We start from the raw sequence: 24,810 nt of genomic DNA, 5'->3' as shown, positions 1-24,810 counted from the left end.
TTTTTTTAACTGTACCGCCCTAGGTCTTCCAGTGCAACATTCAACAGAAACTATGACACACTCACTTTTTTCCTCACTTCCTGCTCTCCTGTGCTCACTCTGCTCCAAATGGCACATCTCTTCAGGGAAACAAAAAAAAAAAAGAATACAAGTTATCTCACAATTGCTAAGGCTGGGGAACCAGACTCAGTGTCACCATCTAGGTGAGGCAGATAGGAGGAAATCATTGCTGCTGCCACATCATCAAAGCACAGCGACTACCCTCACTAGCAAACGGAGTTTGCACAGCTTCCTAGCAATGTCTCCAGGTCTCATGTTGGTGTATCTGATTGGCAGAACAGGTTCTAAACCTTGATCTTGGCTGCAAGTTTTCTGGGTAGTTTTTGAGATGTATAGCCTCTGCAGTCCTTAGAAATAATCCTTAAGTACACAAAATACTGGGCAACAGAACACAAGACAGTATCTAACAACATGTACGTAGTTCTGTTTCCAACACTAGCATGGAAGATTGTATTCCCCCAAAAAACTGTCCTCCTCAACATGTTTTCGAAAATCTCATTCTAACATTATTGCATACTTAACCAATGTTGTCGGTCTTCCCATTTCCATGATATCCTAATACAGATGCTCTTCAATTTATGATGGGTCAATGTCCCCATAAACCACAAGTCAGAAAATCATTAAGTTGAAACTGCATTTAATGTTGGCAACACTGCAATCAACTTACGATGGTTTCATTTATGATTTTTCAACTCTGTCATGCCATGAAAACAATGTTGCTTCAGTAGAAACTGTAACCCCACTAAAAGCCCCTAAGTTGAACCACTGTTAAGTCAGGGACTGTGTGCATCTGCAGATCTAAGTAACAGTTTAGATGCTACCAACAGTTGAAGTTTCAGGTCCATTGCACTCTTGCCAACACTGGGTATTTTCATAGGCTGGGTGCAGTGGCTCACGCCTGTAATCCCAGCACTTTGGGAGGCTGAGGCAGGCGGATCACGAGGTCAAGAGATCAAGACCATCCTGGCTAATACAGTGCAACCCCATCTCTATTAAAAATACAAAAATTAGCTGGGCGTGGTGGCACATGCCTGTACTCCCAGCTACTAGGGTGGCTGAGGCAGGAGAATCGCTTAAACCTGGAGGTGGAGGTTGCAGTGAGCCAAGATCGTGCCACTGCACTCCAGCCTGGTGACAGAACAAGACTCCATCTCAAAAAGAGAAAAGATCAGCCACACTAGGCTTAGGATATAAGGTGTTGAGAACCACATAATTACAAGCTCACCAACCTCCATGTTCCTAAGCAGCTTTCCCATGGGTTTTATATTACTTGTTTCCATCTCTAGGACGTAAGGAGCTGAACCAATATTTGATGACCACACCAGGCACTGTGACAGGTTCTCCTAACACTTCAATTGGCATCTTCAATTGGCACATTGAAATAAATTCTCCCAAGGTGACAAAACTAAGTGGAGCAGGATGAGAGTCTGGTCGGTCTAGGCTAGAGCAATGCCCTTTTAAACAATGCCTCACAGCCAAAGGGACCCACACAAAATCTACACTATCAAGCCTTTCTTACAAATGAGCTAAATCCTTCAATGAAAAATGGCCAGGTTATCAGAGTATGTATTTTCTAATTTTTAATATGGGCCCACAGGCTTGCCACTTAAAGGATTAGAGATTTTGAAGACATTTTACCTGAGGGAATTAGCAGTGAGCATCATCTATTTATAGACTGGGTCAAGCTAAGGGTCCTATAAATAGCTAAATACTGATAAACTAAAGCAAAACTAGACAAATTTACACAAAGACAATTATTTAAGACCTTTATTAACAGGTGCTTGCAGTTTGTTGACTTTTTTGAAAAAATCAAGTTGTAAACTTTTATTACAAATTAAAAATGAAGTTCTTAAAAATCTCAACTTGACCAGATATGAAACAATTTAAAAACCTTTAAAGGCGTATTGAGAAAAACCAGGCTTTTTTAAAAAACACGTTTGTTATTACCAAAAAGAGACGTCTTTAGGTAAAAATAATAAAAACCCCATGCTGCATAGATAATGCAGATAGTTCTATTTATCTGGTCAACGGGCAAAAAGCAAGCACTTAAGGTCTTCAGCTCCAATCTTTTGTTCATTTCTTATTGCTGGAATTTCATATTTCTTCTTGTTGGATGACTAAACTGTAAAGAAAAAAAATAAAGATGATCATGTAGAATTCATGGTAATCTTCATTTAGTGTAGTACATGCTCTAGCTTACATTACTTGTGTACTGGGAGACATTAACAGATCTTTTGCCATCCAGCAAATAGTAAACGGGAAAAAACCAAAAGCACCGCTTGTTGAATGCTAATTTTGGAGGGAACGACAATCACATACCTCTCCATATCATGCAAAAAGGGGAATGAAAAGGAATCCCTTAATTTTGGAATTAAGGGGGTAATAAAAACAAGTGAACTAATAAGCTAAAGTAACAAGAACGTAATTGTATAATGTGGTCTGCCAGAGAATTATTATTATTAATCTACAGGCAGTTTAAATAAACCATGATAAACCACGTGTCATTCTCCTAGGAGTTTTTTAGACACAAAAACACTCTCATCTTTTTCCGGGAACAACATAAACCAACAAAAAAACAATTAGAAATGATTAAAAGATTATATTGATGTTGCCACTTTCCCCAAACGGGCTCTATTTGTCACCATCTAGGTTAATTCTAATAGCTATCCCCACTTCCTTTTTGAAATAATGCATAAATAATAATGTAATTAACATATTTCTCAGAATACAGCTAGCAAAACTTTCCTCCGTTTACTAGTGAAATCATAAAATTCATTCAGAAAAGTTGATAGCACTAATAGTTCAAAATACTCATGAAAATACAGGTCTCCAGTGTCAGAATTGAGAACTAGCTGAGGGGTGGCCAAATATGACTCTGATATTCAATATTCCTAAAATGAAATATTAGGTAATTAAGAATAGGGCAGAACACATTATAAATAACATGGCTTTCATTAGCTGATGGAACTGAGGTTTTTCCACTCTTGCATTAATAAAATGAAATGGTCACCACTCACAACTGCCATAAATGGATGGCCATCCAAGCTTGCTTACCCGGATGATGGTAGAGATGGTAAGCCGGCATTTACTCAGCCCCGCCCTGCTCAGCCTCGGGAGCGGACGAATTCTCAGCTGGTGGATCGGCTGCTTTTGTCTCTTTGCCATCTTGTGGTTTAGGGTTTTCTGGGCGTCTGCGTCGGTAATTGAAGTTGCGGCGGTACCGACGTTGAGGTGGCTGCTGACCCTGGGTCTCATCTGCTTGATTTTCTTTATCTTCTTCATTGCCGTCCTCTCTAGGCTGTCTTTGGCGAGGAGGGCCCCTGCAATGAACGGTGTCAAACTTAAGAATGATAAAACCTTCTCCAACACACCCACCAGTGTAACCAGTTGGTTCACAACTAACTCACCATGTCTGGCCCATTCTGTATCAAGTGGTCTGTAGGCAATTTGTGTAAAGAGATGGATTTTTTTTGGGGCGGGGGCGGGTGCAGAGTAGGGGAAGAGTCTTGCTTTGTTGCCCAGGCTAAAGTGCCATAGCATGATGACAGCTCACTGTGGCCTCAATCTCCCAGGCTCAAGTGATCTTCCCACCTCAGACTCCCGAGTAACTGGGACTATAAAGCAAGCCCCCCACATCTCATTAATGTCTGATTTTTAGTAGAGATGCCTTGCTATGTTTCCCAGGCTGGTCTTGAATTCCTGACCACAAGCTATCCTCTCTCCTTGGCCTCCCAAAGATTGCTGGGATTACAGGCTTGAGTCTTTTAATCACCAAGATAAAGATACTAAATTTTGGGATTTTCTTTCCCCCGGTGCTCAGAAATGATGGATTCCTGGCCTTTCCTCCACCCATACTCTGAGCACTCCAGAAAGCCCTAGGCCTTTAGTATCTATCAGTCATCATGGGAATAAATTCACATTTACCTTTGTACATTCTAAAACTCTTTCCCCACATCTTTTGGAACTCATGATGAATCTTCAACAAAATTGTTCTGACTTTTCTTTGCAACCCTACAGTGGTGACTGTTCTAACCTTATTGTGGCTTCTAAATCAACTCTCCCAGTTTCTAAAAACTGTAGGCTTTCCATCTTATTTTGGATTCTGCTCCATTTACTATCTTCTTCTTACTGCAGTTATTACTAAGGTTCGAGTGTAACAGCTTCTAATAACCTGGGCTTTCAGACTGACCTCCCAGTCCAGCTGTTTTCTACCTGGGTTTTTTCAATTATATCACCCAACTTTCCAATTATGTACCTTCCTATTTTTTCTAGGTAATTCCTTATTGTTTTCTCATTCTTAATCTAGGACCTGTAATACAGCGATTCTGTCACCTATTTCTCTCTCTCCAAAGTTGGGCACAGTGGCTCACACCTGTAATCCTAGCACCGGGGGAGGATCACTTGAGGGCAGGAGTTCAAGACTGCTTGAGTAACACAGTGCAACTCCATCTCTACAAAACAATTTTTTAAAAAACCCTCATTTTCCCCTTTTCTCACCTCTTAGATATATCTAAGTATAAAGTCTACCATTAATCATATGACCAATTCCTACCCCAGTGTCTTCATCTGGATAAACCAGATCTGGGTAAGTCAAACCAGATCTGGATAAACCAAATCTGGATAAATCCAACTCTCTGCCCAATCTGAGCCTGATGCCCAAATGGCTAGAAACAAAGAGCCAAGCTGGGTGAACTCACTTCTAATTTATGATCGTTATCCTATTACTCATAAATTTACCATCTCTATTTTCTCTTCTAGAGGGTTCTTTGCCCCAAACTTTTCAAACTTCCTCTTTTGTTTCAATTGAGCAACCAAAGGCTTCCATGTCTTCCCATTAACACATGCATGCCCATGTATTCTTTTTTCTTACACAGGAAAACATCAGGTTCCTAACAAAAGGTCAACATTTTCACCTGTGGGCAAAACCCTACCCTCTCTGAGGAAGAAAACAGTTCCAGCAGTCACTTTCCTGCCATCAACTGTTATCCTGGATTGCATTTCAGCCTATAAATATTATTTCTCAACAAAAAACCTCCCCTTTTGACTCCCCATTTTCCCCTTACTACTACCTATTTGTCTCCTTTTCAGCAACACTTGTACTATACTCTGTCTTAAGATTTCTCTTTCAATTTGCTCTTGAACCCACACCAGTCAGGATTTCACCACACCATTCCATGCATTAGGGGCAGCATATTTCATTTACTCTCATTTGAACGAAAGATTCCTGCAGTTTGGAAAGTCTAGCATTCATTGATAACTTCAAAGCAATTATATGTTATTTCTGCAACTATCTGGCAGGATTGAGCATTCTAAACATTGAAACACATAGAGATTAAGTTTAACCTAAACCAGAAGGCAAAAACCTTTGCACTGGAGGGGTAACAATGGACAAAGACACCTTGCTAAGAGATAAATCAACCTCAAGCTTCTTGTTTGTCAATATAAAGATAAACAATTTACTCAACGGTGAACTGAAGCACTGAATACAAATACAAAATTATGCTATTTTTAAGGACATCAATGAAACTAGGCAGAACATTTAAGCTCTTCAGTGCAACAAAAAGGTAAACCAAAGATTCTGCTGCTGGAACCCATGGACTTAATAGATGGACTGCCATGACAGCCTATTTTAGACCTACTCCGAAAAATAAAAACCCATCTATCTTCAACATCCAGCATCTGGCTAACACAATCTCCTGGTAGAAAACTGAATCAGAGCTCCTCAGTTGTGGTAGTGATCAGTTAGGACCTCAGCTCTTTTAATTGAAAACTCAGGACAGGACATATATCAATACAAGAAATATGATGACATCAGCTGCTCTTGCAAAACTCTCAATGTACATGTGCTGATAAATATATGTAATATAACCTTGACTAGATTCCCTAGTTCCTAAAACTTCACTAAGTGCTCCAACTTTGGTAAAATTTAAAAACCTATACAGAAACCCCCCCTTATAGACTCACAGTATATTTTGGTTATGTTGGATACTTCTAGAATAATAAACTTGATACTTAAAAATTAGGGGATTTAAAAGTTGCGATTTAAGTGATCAGTTAAGATGTGTTATTACTGTATTGGTTTGATTCTTCAGAGGTACCTGTCAGTTTTTAGGGATCACCTATGAAAACGCAATGCTTTTATATCAAATCCTTAGAGAAACAACTATTACACCATTCTTATCCTACCACCGTGGGACTGGGAACACTGCCTCAAAGTATACTACAGCATGGACTAAAATATGCTTGGCTCATGGAATTTTTCCTCGATTACTCTAATAATGACATCTATTAATAATAAGATTTCTAATACCCACTCAAGTAGATAATTGTCTAACAACAGACTGGATTTCAACCCCCAGAATGTAAATTCTTGGTGGAGCAATTTCATTTTGCAACTTTGAGCTGACAACCCCTCACTCCAAAAAAAAGGGGGTAAATACCTAAACTGAGAAGTGTTTAGTGGAAGATAATGTATGCCATTTCAAGTGATAACACTGTTGATTCTTCACTAATGCCATGGTACAATTCAGACACTCCTAATGCTTTCCTTTCTCCCTACCAAGGAGGCAGGTTTAAAAGGTGTGGTTTAAAATATTATCTTACCTGTTTAAGGACAGAAAATTTGAAATTCCATACCCTCATCATTTTCTAAAAAAATTTACGTATAAAGCAGACCTCATCTATACAAGATGTTTTTAATAGGTTCACCTCTTAGGCATCTGATGAAAGAAAACGTGAAGTGTTAACAGAAAAATGAGTCAAACAGTCTACAGGAGAGGCATGGTATTGCTGAGTCCTAACACAGGTTTGACGAAATTTTAATAGAAACATGTTTACGTGGACCATACCTGCGGAATCGTGGTCTATATCCCCGATACATATTCTGCCTCACTGGTCTACCTTGTTCTCCTGCACCCTGGTTGTCAGCACCCTAAAAAAAGACAATGGAAATCAAGCCTACTGGGTCAGTAACATAATAAAAAACCCAACCAGATAAATCCAAGAGTTAAAAAACAAACAAAACAGACCATCTACTAATTGTGACTACATTATAAATTAATCCTGTTGGTTCTTACTAGGAATCCAGGTTGCTTTCCGTATGATTAACAGCTCTAAACAGTCCTACCAGAACTTATCACATTGCTGTTGCTGATGGTGAAACTTACCTCCATCACTTCTCCCTGCACAGGAGGGTTGGAATACTGTGGTCGACGCCCATAGGGTCTCCGCATGTAGTAAGGTGGGAACCTTCGCCTGCGGTAGGGCCGGCGTTGTTGGGCCTGGCCTTCGGGAGCACTCTCCGATCCCTCGTTCTTTTCCCCACTCTCACTATTCTGGTAATTTTGCTGGTAATTGCGTGGAGGACCCCTACGACGTGGATAGCGTCTATAATGGTTACGGTCTGCTGCATATTTACTGCCTTGAACTGGAACACCACCAGGACCTGTAACATTTGCTGCCTCCGCACCCTACAAAAGCCATTACATATTGATAGTGACAAAGGAAATCAGAACAATTTCAAACAAAGCAAAAAACAAAACAAAGTTAAGGAAAAAAAGTGGGGGGGGGCGCGACTGTGTGGCCAGGGGTGCACGGAAATGACTAAATATCAGTTCCTCACTGTTCTGAAGAGATTGCCCTCTAACTGCAGCCAGAACATTAGGCTTGATGCACCTGTGTTCATGAGGTCACCTGAACACATCCATCCACATTAGAGCCACCATCCTAATGGATGAGACCTCCAAAATATTTCCATACTGAAGTCAAACCTTTACACAAAAAGCATCCTCACCTTTTCTCCTTCAACAACATCAAACTCCACAGTCTCTCCATCTCCTACACTGCGAAGGTACTTCCTGGGGTTATTCTTCTTTATGGCAGTCTAGTAATATCACATTCCAAAAATAGATTAACAGGGGAGAATAATGTGCTTTTTCATTTAAAATGTACCAGAGTCAATATTATTTTAGCTTGGATATACACTTAAGATTTGCTTTAAATAAGACCAAACCATCAATAAATTTAGGAAAGCGGGGACCACGCTATCCCCAACTTCAACAAAACACTCCAATCATACAAGGCCCCAGCATTTTACCACTATTTACAAAACTAAAACGAGTAATTTAACACTCAAGACAGACACAACATTTTAAAGACTGCTTTTTGCAAAAGCATTATATGTAACTTTTAACAAATGAGGATATCCATCTATCCCCTGAAGACTGCACTTAATAGTAGAAGGTGGCCCCACACTGGGTCAGTTTAGATGACAGGCGAGTTTAGTTTTGCATGCTTCAGAGCTGACCAAACCAACTTTGCCCCTGTGTTACCATATCAAACTCAATTACAAATGTCAACCAAAATCCCTTCCAATCTGATAATACATCAGTGGAAATGCAATTCACGTGTATTAACTATGTCATTCTTTATATGATCTGACTGCATGGAATTGTTAGTTATTACCTCCCCAGATCAATAAATCTTATATTAGAGACTTGTTGCTTCTGCTTTCTCCAGACTGTTAAGAGAAGGGAGGAAGAGTAACATCTCACGTTTCTATGAATTTTTTTTGCAACATTCTTTCACTTACTATCTATTCAATCTCATTATGAGACAGGACATGTGAAAGTATTGTTAATCCCATTATACAGATAATGTAACAGGCTTTAAAGTTAGGTGACTTGCCCAAGGTCACACAGTTAGTAAGGAGACTTTCTAAACCCAGGTATTGGGTCTCCAAATCCCATGTTTATTCCAAATCTCAGCTATATCCACTACAGGATCACTCATGCATTTCCACTGCAGAGGAGACAGGACAATCAACGAATCTGAGGCCAATTAAGTAAAGTTGCCCAGAACTGCAGTCTCCTTGATACACCACTAAGACCTGAGCAGCCAAAGTCCCAAGAAACAACTACATGTTGAAACCACTTCCAAAAAAATGAAAGCATATTGGTGGCACCTTGTGAATAGTACAACTGGGTGAGTTGAGTCAAATAATTGATCTCATCTGTCATCTAAACTGTCACATAGTTTTCATACCTTTCAGATATAGCCAACTATCAATTACCTGCAGTCATAGGGGATAGCAGAATTATGGATAATTAAAATCCCAACTCTTTATTTTTATCAACATCTCCACCCCCTGCCCCAACCCCAACCCTTAAGGGTTGCCAACAGGCAACAAGACTGAGAAACTTTGCTGTCTCTTGTTCCTAAGTCTACATATTCTTCTGAACATGCAGAAGGGGAATAAGGAACAGGTGAGCTGTGTTCATCCAAACAAGAATACCAATTTTATAAAACATCTGCTTTAAAATAACATTTTGTCTGAAGTAGTCCTGTATTTATTTACATTTAGAATTTAAATGATTCCATAATTACATTTGACCCTGAACTACCTGATTGGGTTTTGGATGTACTAGAAATTGATACAGCTTCCTCCTTGTCATCGAATGCTGTGTAGGACATTTCAGTGACCTACAAAGCACCAGCCTATGACAGCCCTTCCTATGAAACATGCTGCCATATAAGTTAATACCTAATTAAATGAGAGTATGGAAATTGACTTTAGGTCTTTTGATTTCTGGATTACAGTACAAAAAAGTAGTTATGGTCTCTAATTTTAATACAAGTTGACAATATTTCAAAAGCCTTAGTGAGAAAACTGATAGCACAAACATATTTTTTCGTACTCATTTCGTATCTCTGAGGATAAGTACATTCAATGTAGCCTATAGCATATCTAAATTTGAAGTATTAACATACACTTGGCAGTGATTTACATTAGCAATAATCTTAATTCCTGAATGTGCAAACATTTTCCCTAAATGATACTTAAGGAGAAAGTTCAGTATGTAGTACTCATCCTATGTTAACAGTTTTCTCTTCCCAAAACACTGGAAGCCAATCTAAAAACTATTTAATGAACAGCTGCCAACCTTGTCACACTTCCCCCCACTTAACCTTAAACTAGTGAGAATTTTTTCATTTTCCAAGCCAGCCAAAACTCTCCAAAGGTAAAAAAAAACAAAAAAAAAAAAAAAAACAAAACCCAATACCCATTCAAAGTGATTCAAAATAAGTAGAAGGCTCTTTATGCTACTTTTCAAGTATTCACTTCAATTACTATGTTTTGCAGGTCTGTCTTATCTACCCTTGATTATGGAGATTTGTCCCTACAGGTACACCTAAAAGCCTTTGAAAACTTCTTGCCGAAGTTTCTGTGTATTTATAGCAACATTATTTGTTCAACTTTAAAATCATGGAATAATCTGTTCATCTGAAATTAGGTATAAATATTTAATGCAGTGAGTTTGACTCAACATTTGAGAAAGCCACAGCTGTTGACCAAATTCCAATTTGAAATGTCCAGGATAATTAAGTCAACTCTAACACATTTCCATGTATACATTTTAAGCACACTACTATTCCTGTAGTAAGTAAATAAACTGGTGGTTGGACTTAACCTTTCATAAGGAACAAAAGTTGAGAACATATCTAACCTTTTCTTCTCACAATCCTTGAATCAGAAGTGCAAATATCTACACAAGCACTCACCTGGTGTACAAATACATCTTCCTTGGTGTCATTCCTGCAAGACAGAACCAAGTTGAACAAGTTACAAAATGAAATAAATCTCATGTTGTCAAAGATTAATCTTCCCAGAGACTCTCTGGCTGCCAATTAGTTACCAGGAAATTTGGCAAAAATAAAAAAACACAAGCCACCATGCTCTCTGCTTTAAAGACTTAAGCAGTTGCGAACAGTTGTAGCCTCATTACCCGTAAGATAGGCCAAAAAAGTGTGACCTACTGAGCCATAATTAAGAGGGTAGCAGTGACTAGCAACATATATTCTGCCCCTCCTTATCCTATTAAACATTAGCTGTTCTAGCACACCCTCCTCTTACCTCTAGAGCATGGTTACCAACAGAAGTAGTAGTTACATTCTCACCTTATCCTTCAATCATTTCTTCTTCACCATTCCCAACTACCAACTTTCCTTGAGATCATAAAAATGAGAACCCCCCTCCCCCTCAACAGAATGTACAACGCAAAGAGTGAAACCTAATGTGAACTGTGACCTTTGGGTGATAAGGTATGTTTGAATGTAGGAAAAGCCCAGTTCTAAAAGCTACTCCACAAGTCCAGACAAGGACTGATGAAGGTTTAGACCACGGAGCCATGTATGAAGAGACATTTGAGATCTCTTTTTGAGGCAAAATGAGAAACTCTGTGGCTAACTGGATGTCAGAAGTGAGGGGGAAGTAGAGAATAATCTCACTTTTTAGCCTGGAGATTGGGATTAAGGTGCTAACACTAGGAGCAAGAACCACCACTGGAGAAGGAAATAGATTTCCAGGCCTGTAGTGGCCTGCCTCACCCTCTTTACTCCATCAGGTCAGAGTGAGAAAAAGCTCAATAGTAGCTCTAGTGTTTAATGACAAAGGGAACAAAGGTTACAGTGAACTGGACAAACTGGCTTACTGACTGTTAGCTTCTTGCTGAACTAGGGGGCAACATATGCACCAAAGGATCCACATAAAATTAACTTTAAATCTGACCCGTAAATTATAGCTTGGATTATTATAAGAACATTTTTAATTGATGGGAACAGGATAATTAAAAAACCAGAACAGGTAAACTGTAAAAGCAACTTAAGGCAAGTGACTGAAAACTGACCTTTCAGGCTAGATGATTAGGATTGCCTAGGGAAATGACGGCTGTACCTAATGTCCATCTGTCCATAACTCCATAGGCACCACAAAAACAGATTACAGCCATCATTTATTAGTTCTGCTCTCCAATATGACTGAATTTCAAACTCTAAGGCTCTAAGGGGAAATACAATAAAAAACTGGTAGAGTAAGAAAGGCAAATGCAGGCAAAGTTTAGAATAGTGATTTTCAACAGAGGCAATACTTCCCCTGGCAGAGTATTTAAAGTTTTTCCAGTCCAGGTGCAGTGGCTCACGCCTGCAATCCCAGCACTTTGGGAGGCCAAGGTGGGAGGATCACCTGAGGCCAGGAGTTCAAGATCAGCCTGGCCAACATCGTGAAACCTCGTCTCTACTAAATTACAAAAAATTAGCCAGGCATGGCTGTGTGTGCCTATAGTCCCAGCTACTCTGGGGGGTGAGGCAGGAGAATTGCTTGAAGCTAGGAGGCGGAGGTTACAGTGAGCTACTGCACTCCAGCCTGGGCAACACAGTGAGATTCCGTCTCAAAAAAAGTTAAAAAATAAATTTTTTTTCCAAAGATAGGGAGCACTATCTGCATTAATGGAAGTGGTGGGTGTCAGTTGCTAGAAGGCTATGTAAAGATTTGGTATAGAAAGTAAATTTGTTTATTGTTATCTGAGTCATGTATGTATTTCTGTACTGTTTTAATAAGCATTAAATTCACTAAAAATGCAGCTTCTGTGGAGAATTTTTCATTATTGATAATGCTACTCATGGTATCTGGGTAATACATCATTTATCAGTCCATTTTGTGGTGGCACTGACTGTTTGTTATGCCTTCTAATGTAGTTACAACAGGTATTCACATATCAATATCATACCCGGCAATAAAAAGAATTAAAAGTAGTTACGTGGCGAGACCCTATATCTACAAAAAATAAAAAATTAGCCGGGCCTCCAATCAAGCCCCGGAAATGAGGGTGCAGCGAGCTATAATCATGCCACTGCACTCCATCCTGCGCAGCAGAGCAAGACCCTGTCTCTAAACAGAGAAAGCACAAGGCTGGCATTACACACAGGGTAATGTCACTCCTGCAAAGACAGGGAGGTGTTTCGTGGCTACATAGATAGATACGTGAAACCAACACAGTTCACTGACCAGTGTCATGACAGTAAAAACAGTACTCCAAAAGGAATACTTAGCCAGGGCCTCAAGCTCAAGGTATTTATTGAAAACGTCCTCAATTGCAATAAAAACATCATACCATTAAAAAGAGTGATCTGTTGAACCAGTGATTTAAATGTATTGATCTGCTTTGAATTTGCAACCAGCCAGAATCTCTAGTTTAAACTGGCAGTCATAACAAAGGAGAGCCTCAAATATTAGACAGCTGCAGTGCAGCTTTCTGGGTGCAGGTGTCACTCTCTGCCAGCCATCAGTATTTTTTTCTGTTCAGTTTTTCTCTCAGGTGTTTGCTGGGAAATTAACACTGAACTGACCCTTTTCTGGCAGTGAATGTAAGCTCTAGCTCTTCCATCTACTATAAAGAAATGTCTTCAAGATGCAGAAATAAGGAATATTCTGAAAATAAAAATTATACAGTAGTAAAGATAATTCAGAAAGAAAAAGCTACCAGTCTAAATGGCACAGGGTAGTTAGGGAGAAAAGGAGTTGGAGAAAGAGAAACTATGACTAAAGACAAGAGGTATGAACAAGCTGTCAAGTTCCAATGGGCTTAAGCTGGGGCAATCAGGCCCTGAACTCCAAAGCTGGATAAAGTATTTCTTTGTATTCTTCTTGGCCACCTGCATAGTCTGACACATACATATGGACAATTAGACTTGCAGGTCACAGGAGTGCCCTGCATTGTTTTCTTTTAACTAGAAATAAAAAGTATTAGTCTAAATGTGGTTCTGGTGCCCTGTACATATGTAACAACATAGGACCCCCAAAATAGATTTTGCTTCTGGTGAATCTTATTCATTGGGTTAGTATATGACTGTCTATAATATTTTCCATTTGTATTATTATATTGGGGAAAACATTTTTATCACTTTCTATTGTTAAGAAAATGGAAAACTTAAATATGGTGTTAAAAATGGAAATATATGTGATATTTGCATTATTAAACCCCTTTGCAGATCTTAAAAAAAAGAAAGAAAGAAAAAGAAATAACAGTACTCAATTTTTTTTTGAGATGGAGTCTCACTTTGTCGCCTAGGCTGGAGTGCAGTAGCTAGCGATCTTGGCTCACTGCAACCTCTGCCTTCCGGGTTCAAGTTCCTGCACTTCAGCCATGAGTAGCTGGGATTAAGACAGGTGTGCACCACCACGCCCTGCTAGATTTTTAGTCTTGATTCAACTATTAACAGCTGTGTAACCTAGGAAAGCTGCCTCACTGACTTTTTTACCTGCAAAATGAGAAAAACTACACTAAACACTTAATAACTTACATTACTAAGGTAGGGACTCAAATCTTTTTAGTATTTATTGGGCATTTACTATTCACTAATACTAGCCAGGTTTTTAAATTAAAATCTAATTGCTACCGCTCCTACACTATGGCCTATCCAGATTGGTAAGGGTCTTATAAAAATAGACAAAATGCAACTCAAAATGGGAAAACAAAGGCAAAAAAATTTAACTTCCCTGGAAAACTTTTTAGTTAAGTCAAAAGACAATTACAGCTTGCCAGATAATTCTCCATGCCATAGGAACTAGGAATTCCAGCATTTGCTTTTCATGGCCCAATCCATCCAAACTCCAGGACTCTACTCCAGCATGTTCACCATGTTTGACCCCCTCCCACTCCTTTTAAAACATAACTATCTTTATCCTAGCTGTATATCTACATAAAAAAATAAGCTAAATTTCAGAAAACTTTTTTGCCAACCCACAGTATTGCCTTAAATAAGACTTATACATAAATTTATCTTTAACTAAATGCTCTTATACTACTACTTTGTTGCAGATTACCAGACCACGCTAGTCTAACACCTTAATTCACCTAACTACATACACTAATTTACAATCCTGTGGTTATAAAAACTCCAGGATTTACCATCTATATGCTCCATAACCTAAAGCAACCAGATACCAATTTCCAAGCCTTGCAGATGACTGTAAGATAATAACGTCCGCTTATCTTTGTATTTCTTCTCTATTAAATACCCTTCACACCCAGCAGATTCACTTCTGTTTCCCACATATTGTCTATGATTCTGCCTTTGGATAGACTGTATGTTTCCAAGGGCTAAGATTGGAGGGTAGCAAACTCAGCAATTGCAGCCCCAGGACTAGGCGGACAGGAAGGTAATACAGTGTATCCTTGAATAACTCAACATCTATGAGGATGGATAGAAGTTTGAGGTGCCAACCTGCTGCACAGTTGAATCTGCCTATAACTTTTGACTCTTCCAAAATTTAACAGCTTACTCATGACTGGAAAGCCTTACTGGTAACATAAATCCTTAACACATTTTCTATCTCACATGTATTATATACTGTATTCTTGCAATAAAGCTACAGAAAAGAAAATGCTAAGAAAGTTGTAAGAGAAAATACATGTACAGTACTGCACTTATCAATACAGTAAGTGTACATCTGTCTGAAAGGTAATTCCAGCTGTAGACCTCATCTATAGCACATATCAAGCAACTGAACTTTTTCTTACAATGCCATGACTTTTCTCAGCATCACTAGAGCCACTTTGCATGGGTCCCACGGTGCTATTCAAGACTTACAGTGTTGCACTAAACCACAATACCTGAGTACTACAAGTTCTTTTTACTGACATGCAATTTACTAGAGAGATAAACTGTTCATGTGAAGATGATTAGCGTCACATGGCATTTTAAGGGGCTCACTGCAGTAACAACAGGCAGCGGCTACAAATTATAATAGTACAATATTACTACAGTGAATGTCGTGCAGTTATGATTTAATACTGCCTGAACCTTTACGTTTGTTTACATTTCTCAACTGCAAATGGCCATATTAACTTTCTACTGGATTTGTGTACATTTCATGGTAGTAAATAATAAAATAGACTAGTATCTACATATTTTTGGTATTCATAACATACTCAACTTTTCCTTGTTTTGGGGGATACTTCTTGGCTACGTGGCTCATCTGAAGTTTTCAGGTTGCTGCAAATCTCCATTTTCCCAATACATTTATCAAAAAAAAAATCTGTGTGTAAGTGGACTTGTGTGGTTCAAACTCACGTTGTTCACGAGTCAAACTGGATGCTAGTTCTCTATCCTAGATTTCAAGAGTAAAGGATTCTACTTTGGGAGGACACAGGGAGTGGGACCTACTAGTATTCTCCAAGTCAAGTATTCTCCAAGTCACGTATCAGTGACTTGGTGAACATGGATGACCTCTTGCCAGCCTAAGATCAATGGTTAATATAACCAGCATACAAATCTCTCTTAATGTCTCCTGCATACATGTCACTGATGTTTGTCTTTAGGGTTCCAGTTTGGAACCTTCGACATCTCTCCCTTAGTAGCACCTGCAGAAAAATCTTTAAGCCTTCCCTAGTGCCATAACATTTTGTCAGTTATGTTATGGTCTACCCACGACTTATGTGGCTTAGCAATGGATCTACTGTGATCAAGTCTTAAAGATCAGTGTGACTTTAACAGCCCAAGAGATCTTTGGTAATGACATCCTTCCAAAGATTTACACTTTTATTAAGAACCACACATTCGGGAGGCTGAAGCTGGAAGATCACTTGAGCCCAGGAGTGCAAGACCCATATGGGCAACACAGAGAGACTCCACCTCAAACAACCAACAACCACACATTAAGTACTTTACACCGCTGCCTTTAAAAAAAAAAAAAATCACCCTTTAGAGGCCGGGCACAGTGGCTCACACCTGTAATCCCAGCACTCTGGGAGGCTGAGGCGGGTGGATCACCTGAGGTCAGGAATTTGAGACCAGCCTGGCCAACATGGAGAAACCCTGTTTCTACTAAAAATACAAAATTAGCCTGTGTGGTGGCGGGTGCCTGTAATCCCAGCTACTCGGGAGGCTGAGGCAGGAGAATTGCTTGAACCTGGGAGGCAGAGGTTGCAGTGAGCCAAGATCGTGCCATTGCACTCCAGCCTGGGCGACAAGAGCGAAACTCCATCTCAAGAAAAAATCACCCTTTAAAAAGGCAATATTCATTCTTACCTTGCAGGCCATATTAAAAAAAGATTAAGTGAGATAAGGTGCAACGTTCTCTCCTTTAATTCTTCACCTCCCAGTATCAGGAATTAAGCAAGTCCTTTTATTTGTACAGCTGACCTACGTGCTAAACTAGAACTTTTAACAATCCCAAACTTCACAAAGTAGATAGTGAAAGGCAGAAAGCTTTTCAAATCCAGGAACTAGCAAGTCAGCAGACAAGAGCCCCAGTGACATACTTGGATCATTTAAGAGTCTTTCAATGGCTAAAAATAATCACCCTAAGAAATTATCTGTTAACTATGTGGACAACAACCAAATTGAAAATGGCTAGGGTCTATTTCAGAAACAGCATAACAGCAGTTGGTGAACACTAACTCCAGAGTCAAAAAACAGTTCCAATCCTGCCACTTATCACCTATGCTTACGGGGGCAAGTAACAACTCCTTTGTGCCTCAGAATGACAGTACCTACGCCTCAAAGGTTTTTAAAGATTAAGTGAATTGGCTCATTTTAAGCACTTACTATAGACCCTAGTATAAATGCCTGTTAGCTCTATCTATTTTCACCAACATGTGAAGGAAGTCACCTATCAGTTATGTACATATGGAATCCCCACAAGGGAGCCCCCACCCCAAAGGGAGACTAAACCTGATAGGCGTGACTAAAGAGAGATAGCTAAACCTTTCCCTGGCTTGGTTTATTCCACCTTCCTAGACCATGATAGTAATAAACTCAAAGGCATACACAGAGGCCAGGCGTGAAGGGAAGTCAGCAACCTAAGACAACTAAGCACGACAAACAGTCGTAAAGAAAGTATACACCACCTAAATGTGGTGACAATACGGCCAGGTGGTTTTTACTTATGTGGAAATACAGGCCCCCAAAGCTAGCTAAAGTTCAGATCTTAAAAATATAATAATCTAGATTACTTGGTGTTATCTCCTGAATTATAAATGTTAGTAATTAATCCCAATTCCTTTAAAAAATACTGTACTGTCTAATCAAAGCATCTGGGAGTAGTTCTAGCCAGAAGGTCACAAATTTGTGACCTTTGCTCCAAATTCTTTCTTCACCTCAAAACATTAAGAATTATTAATTTAGACATTTTAAGTACTCTGGAAACAGAAAAACATTCCTATTCTGGTCACTATAAACTGTTGCCAATTGATGGTAATCTTTGGTGAATACGGATCAATTCTCAACCGCTAATAAAATTCAACAGTAATCTGGGGGGAGCTAATAAACCCCTCTAGTCACATTCTCCAATTATGTTTTGTAGACACAGCTCACAAAAGAATAACTCAATGAATTTCCTAGAATTTCTAGATTACACAGTCTAACAAAATAAAGCCAAAACTTCTGCTATTTTTAAAAGCTCTATGCTCATGTTATTTAGCACCTTCTTCACAATATAACCATCAGGGTGATGCCCTTTCACGAATTAATTCTAACAAGGTTGTAACAATTCATCAGGTGGTAATTCAGGCTGGAATAAACACATTTACAATGAAATTATGTCTTTAAGGCAGAAAATTTACATAATATTGTAATTATAAAAATTCCTTACAATCCTAGAATATATAATCCAGCACATCCAAAAACTGCAATTAAAAGTCGTCACAATAGTCATCCCCAACACTGCACCCTCTCCTTTATACAGAAAACAGCACGTTACGTGTCAGTCTGTCTCCCTCCCTTGTAAGAGACAGGTGCCTCCAGCCAAGCCTATCTGTTCTACTACACGAACTACATATAGAACCAACTGCTAGCTTCCAAACTGATTTCTTTTATCACATACATTTTCCTTAATTAAAGCAAATCTTCCCTGTATTTAACTGGAGTCGGATTTTACAGCATCTTATTAAAAAGTCCCAGAATCATTAAAACAACCAGTTCAGAAGCAGGAAGAACATTTTAACCAGTTAATTTGACAAAATAATTGAGGTTAGGATAGTCCAAACAAAGGACCATCAGAAGCCAATTCATAACTTGCCCTGGAGGATGACCAATTGAGTTGATTCCAATTCAGAACAGAGAGATTCAATGAATAGTATCTCATGGACTAAATTCTTATAAAATGTAAAGGTATTACTCTTATTTTGGACAAAACTGTTGATTTCAAAAAATGTCATAACCTACGCCCACTTAAAAAAAATGCAGCGAAACAAGGCACATGCTAAAACTTCTTAAACACATACAAAAATTGCAATCTACCCGCTGAAAAGGCTGCAAATTTGCACACCAGAGATACCATTACGTTGGGTCAAGGGTTAAAAGCAGTGATTTTGAAGGTATGGCCCGAAGACCATTATCTTTCCTGTTAAAAATGTACCCAGACCTAATGAATCCAAAGCTCAGAAGGAGGAACTCACCACTTATATCACACTCTCCCAAGGTAAGCACACTTAAATTAAACTAAAACACTAATAAGTTCAGAGAGATCAGTTAAAAAGCTATCAGTATACCAATTATATATAAGCATTCCTTTCCTTCTTTGCTAGTAAGCCATTATCAAAAAATTAATGAAAAACATAGTTTCGGCCAGCCAGGAATGCAAACAGTATAGAACAAGTTGGAAAATCCTAAGATTTTGGAAGAAACAAAATATTTTCCCACAATTGCAAAAGTAGAGAATAGATCATCAAATGCTTATCTCTTACTCTGAGTGTTTCCACAATACTCTATGATTGATTAATGAACAGTTTTTCATCAGGCAATGATTCTGTCCTTAAGCTTGATTTTGCCCATTTGTTGTCCATTCCACATTGTTCTTTTAATCATCTGCTTAGGTCTTCTACATTAAATAAGCAAGAGAATGCTGAGATGGCACTAAGTACCATACCTGTGAGGCCGAGATTGCTACTGGCATACCCAGTGCTCTGCACCCATGTAACTAGCACTACTAGCCTTGGCAGCCATCTTGAAAATGATGCCCGGCTCACAAGGGAGCCCATGGAATACAGTGGTCTACTGCACGTTACCACCACCACTGCTACAAACGACCCGAAGGGTAACTCCTAAAGACGTGTCTGCAGCTTTGCCTTCAAACAGGAAAAAAAATGTCAAGTTACCAGTGAATATGGCCACTCTAATAAGCTACAGCCAGGGATCTAACAGAAATCGACTTAACCAGTTATGATTTTAGGACAAGGAAGAACGAAAAATAAGAACTGAAGAAAGAAAAAGAACCACTTTCTTGCAAATATATTATTATTAAAAGCAGTTCTCTCTGGTCAAAGCTGTGCTAAGACAAAATTTATCTCAGGTATTAAAATGAAACGTGAAACAAAGGCAATACAACCTCTCGGTAAAGATGACAAAACCTCATATACTTGACACGTCAAATCCTCTTACCCCAAAATGTTAACAACGCGTAAATATCCGATGTCAGTGGATCACACTCTCAAATACCGAGTTCAATAAAGTAGAAAAGGATGACAAGGACAAAAATGTACTGGACCGTAGTTTCGTTTACCCTGTTAAGAAATGGCTCATTCACTCCGCTTGCCTTTTAAATTGCTTTGTACTGTGACGAAGCCTTTGAAGTTAGCTTCAAATTAATATTTAGCTGCAAAACAAAGGCATTCTCTAGATCCACTAATCCCTCCAGTCGTCAAGGAAAACAACAAAAAAAATCATACTAATACACCAGAGCTAGTAAACGCCTTTCAGAACAGGGCTGTGCATTGGGGCTTCCCAAGCCCCGAGAAGCCGACAGAGCAGGAAGCAAGCAAGAAGGTGGGATGGAGGCTTCAGAGCCCGGCAGCTCACCTGTTGATGAAACCATATCCGTTCCTTACATTGAACCATTTTACTGTTCCCAAAACCTTCGTTGCTGGAAAAGAAAACAAAGCAAAACAAGCCACGATTACCAGCTAGCTATCCTTTTCCAAACCCGCTCGGCTTGGGCATCCGCTCCCTCGCACGCTGGCCGCCGCGGCCACCTGACAGCCCTTTCTCTCCACCGCCCGGGTGCGGGGCCGCGCCGGGGCCACGCAGTCGCCGCCGCCGCCGCACACGTGGGTGAGTCTGAAGCGCGGGGCGCTCCAGGGCAGGCGCGGGGCGCGGGCCCAGGATGGGTGTGTGCGCAGGCCGCGGACGGAGAGCACGTGAGGGAAGGGGAAGCCGCTCCGGCCTGCGTAGGCGGTGCGCCGCGCCCTCCGAGCACACGCGGAAGGGAGCTGGGTGGGGGAGACGCGAACAACGGCGTGCGGGCCCGAGCGCACGAGGCCGGTCGGCGGGGAGGGGACACCGTCGCACACGCGGTCGGCGGCGCGCGGCCGCTGGGGGAGGGGCGCGCGGCCGCGCGGGGTCCACAGGGGGCGCGGGAAGCAGTGCGCGCGCGCCTGCCGGGCGGGTCCCCGCGAGAGGGAGTGAGGGGGGGACAGGGGGGATGGGCGTCCGCGCGCCGCGGAGTCGGTGCCCACCGGCCGCGCGCCCGCCGGCTCGCCCAGCTCCGGCTAACGGTTCCGCTGCCGGGCTGCCCGAGGGCCCCACCCCCGTCCCTGTCCGGTCCTCACCGATGACCTTCTTGTCCCCGCCGGCAGGCGCCGCCGATGTGAGGCCGCCCGGGCCACCGCTCCCTGCGCCGCTGCCCGTAGTGCCGGGCTTGGTGTCGGCGGCGCTGAGGGCGGGGGCGGCGGGGGGGGCGGCGGGCGGCTGCTGGGTCTCGGCCTCGCTGCTCATGGTTGCGGTGATGGTGACTGGGGCCGGCTGCGGCAGCTGCGGCTCCTCCCGGGGTGTGATGGTAACTAGGCCGGCGGCGGCGGTGGGGCTGCTCAGGGCTCTCTGGGGTCCGCTCTCCGCTCCCGCTACCGATCGAACTAGCGAGAATGGCGGGACAGGCGGGATAAGCCCTACGAGCGACCCGCCCTAGGCGTTGTTCACTGGCCAGTGGTACTGTCAATCTGCCCACCTGACCCCAATCCCTGGTTGCTATTGGCTAATATTTTATCAGTCCTCCACTCTCATTGGATCTTTGGCGGCTAATTCAGCCGACCTACAACCGTTCCTGCCTCCGCCGGCCGCCATAGAGACCGGAACTAGAATTAGAGTAGTCGGCCACGAAAACCATAGAGTACCTGAGAGGACGGGCAGAGGGAACGTGACTTCCACGAGGCAGCCGCCGGGCTGGCGGGCCCCACGTTCAGGGTTGTGTCTCGGCTGAAAAAAAGGCACGCCCGAACGCTGGGCAGGGATTACCCGGCCGGACCCGGGATTGGAAGGGGGCTTGACGACGCCTTAGCCCCCCGTGAAGAAAAGGCTTCCCTCCTTCCCAGCTCCAAATACGGTCCTTGTGATCTGAGAACGTTACAGCGGGCATAGAGTCGTTTTTTCTTTAATGGCCGTGTACTCGCGGCACAGCCGAGGGTTTCTGGAATTGCCTTAAACGTATGCGTTTGAAGAGCGTACGCTTTTGTCGGAGCAGTCACCTTGGAGGGACCACGCAGGCTCTGGCAGTCCGGGTTCAGCATGTTTAGGGGGAAGGTGTGCTCCGTGGGGACCTGCCTTCTGATCCGTTTTACCAGGCATATATTTAAAAAAATGTGTCTTCCTTTCCAAGTATTCACGTCTTTTTCTACTGGCCACAAATCAGATTTAATTCAACTCTCATTTATTGAACAAGCTAGACTGTTTTGTTTTTTCTCTTTATTCCTGCAACAGCCATGTGATGAGGGATTACTATCCACGTTTCACAAACGATAAAATTGAGGCTGCCACCTGATGTTACTGAAGTCCTCCACCCACCTTCTTTCGTTCTTTTTTAAGCGTCTACTATCGGCTGGGGATGGAATAGTTCGCGAGTCAGTTTCTGCCTTCTGATGGAGGCAGAAATTTAAACAGCCAACACGGTAAATACTCCAGAGCTGCAAAACCACGAAGTATTTTGGGAGTGGAAGCAGGGAGAAGGTGGAGGGCTGACTTTCTGCGCACAGGGTACAGGCGAGAAGAGGTGGGATCTCGGGAAATGCAGTCAAGTAGTTCAATAAGACTCGAATGTGACATTGGGTTGCAGAGGTGGGCAGTCGCTTAGGTATATTTAATTGAAAATATATCCTGAGGGGAAGAGTGAGAAGAGCAATTTTAGAGTCATAAGTAGGGAGGGGCATCTTTTTAAAAATGGCTGCGGAGTAGAGAATGGGTTGCAGAGGGGCAAGGAATGGAAGTAGAGAAAGCAGTTAGGAGGCTAATGCAGTATCCCTTACCCCTACCAATGCTGTCTAGACCTGTGAGTTCCACCTCCTAAAGGCGTTCTTGAGTCAGTCCTAAACCCTCTAAATGTCAGAGTCTTTTTCATTCCTACTGTCACTACTGTAGGCCGTCATCACCAATTGCTTAGAGCAAGGGGTAGGAACCGTTTTCTGTGAGAGCCAAATAGTTAATAATATAAGCTTGGCCGACCATGTGGTTCTGACTTACTACTCAGGTTTGGAGCTGGAAAACAGCCTTAATTTTTACATGACACGAATCTTTACATATTTTTAACTATTTAAACATTTTAAAAACCATTTGTATTCTTAGCTCATGAGCCACAGAAAAACGGAGTGTAGTCGGCTGACCCCTAGCATAGAGCAGTGCCGTTGGCTACTAACCACACCTCTCTACCTCTTTCTTACTCTAATATTACCCACCACAACAGCCAGAAAGTTCTTTTGAGAACATCTATCTGATCATGACACTGTCTTACTTAAAATCTTCCAGTGACTACCATTACCCTTAGGGTAGTCCAGATTCCATAATGTGGTTTACTGGACTCTGTGACTTCTAAGAGAAGTCTTTAGAGTCTTCTCTTGTATTCCCTGTCCAACCTTCCAGGTGCTTGTAACTACTGGCTGCAGGAGCAGAGGTAGCAAACAGCTGAATTCTATGACAATAGAACTTGGTTAAAAGTGTTGCTTCAGTGTATCAGATGACAAGGGAGATGGTGAAATATTACAAGGGCCCTACAGAATAGACACTTGCAACTCTCCAGCCAAGTAAACATGCTTCAGAGGACATTGTAGAGAAAGGACTGTCATCTAGTGGAGTCCTTTAGCCACTGTTTCGTTTGGAGTATTACATAAAATTCTACATATAACACTCTTCCTTTCCTCCTTCCTCTTTGCCTGCTTAATTTTTCATCCTCTAGGTCTTGGCTCAGATGCTACTAGGTTAAGAATCCCTCCCGTCTTAACACACTGTATTGCTCTAATTAAATGTTCCCCACCAGACTGTGACTTCCTTGGGCATCTTAGTGCCTGACACATAATACCTTAAAAGATTTGTTAAATGAGCGACATGGTGTAGAAAATGAATTGAAAAAGGTACTGGCAGCAGAAGGGTCATCTGGGCAGCTGTGCCAGTAATCCAGGTGAAAAAGGCTTTCAGCAGCAATGTGTATGGAGAGTGGGTGGATTCCACAGCTGCTGTTCATGTGTTCCAGCTCCAGATGACTTGAATGTTAAAATGTTTCCTCAAAAGGCAGTTCTGCCAACACTGAGGACATTTAAAAGCTTGCCCTATAGGCTTGAGAGCTTTTCTCCAGTTACAAAGACACTTAGAAAATATCGCAGCAGCACCTCTACGAGTAAGTGAACAGCCTCACTATGTAACTGCTTTGAAGGGATGGCTTCTCAAGCAAAAATACAAATTGTGTAACATCTGTCTTTTCAATGTTACTTTAAAAAGTATCATTACTTACTCATCCAGTTACTTCATTCAGCTCTCTTCGTGCTCAGTGAGCCTGAGGATGAGCTGTTTAAGAAACTAGTTTGCAGCCAGGCACGGTGGCTCATGCCTCAGCACTTTGGGAGGCCGAGGCAGGCGGATCACTCAAAGTCAGGAGTTTGAGACCAGCCCGGCCAACATGGCAAAACCCCATGTCTACTAAAAATACAAAAATGATCT

The 24,810-nt window shown here is 41.4% G+C and overlaps 1 protein-coding gene across 2 annotated transcripts; it reads right to left on the bottom strand.

Moving 5' to 3' along the window:
* Nucleotides 1-1,799: 1,799 nt before the first annotated feature.
* Nucleotides 1,800-21,785, bottom strand: YBX1 (Y-box binding protein 1). 2 transcript variants are annotated; one of them, XM_003273354.4, is made up of 8 exons: nucleotides 21,444-21,785; nucleotides 20,695-20,758; nucleotides 10,621-10,654; nucleotides 7,853-7,942; nucleotides 7,227-7,529; nucleotides 6,909-6,991; nucleotides 3,115-3,380; nucleotides 1,800-2,182 (listed from the first exon to the last, which is right to left on the bottom strand). In XM_003273354.4, exons 1-7 carry the CDS (start codon nucleotides 21,607-21,609, stop codon nucleotides 3,146-3,148), a joined length of 975 nt encoding a protein of 324 aa, XP_003273402.2. In that variant the 5' UTR covers nucleotides 21,610-21,785; the 3' UTR covers nucleotides 1,800-2,182; nucleotides 3,115-3,145. The 2 variants fall into 2 exon arrangements, with proteins under 2 accessions (XP_003273402.2, XP_030679481.1); XM_030823621.1 differs by lacking the exon at nucleotides 7,853-7,942.
* Between the last annotated feature and the right edge of the window lie 3,025 nt (nucleotides 21,786-24,810).

The sequence above is a fragment of the Nomascus leucogenys genome, chromosome 12 (genome assembly GCF_006542625.1).
Source record: "Nomascus leucogenys isolate Asia chromosome 12, Asia_NLE_v1, whole genome shotgun sequence".
Lineage (NCBI taxonomy): Eukaryota > Metazoa > Chordata > Mammalia > Primates > Hylobatidae > Nomascus > Nomascus leucogenys.
Note: the sequence above shows the minus strand (reverse complement) of the source record. Positions and strands in the feature narration are given on the sequence as shown.

Bases quoted from the DNA above. Each gene is read 5' to 3' on its own strand.
- YBX1 (XM_003273354.4), bottom strand. From the start codon at position 21,609: ATGAGCAGCGAGGCCGAGACCCAGCAGCCGCCCGCCGCCCCCCCCGCC. The intron at 20,759-21,443 runs GTGAGGACCGGA...TTTCTTTTCCAG, and splicing joins CGGGGACAAGAAGGTCATCG to CAACGAAGGTTTTGGGAACA. The intron at 3,381-6,908 runs GTATGGTCCACG...CGTTCATTGCAG, and splicing joins TATAGACCACGATTCCGCAG to GGGCCCTCCTCGCCAAAGAC.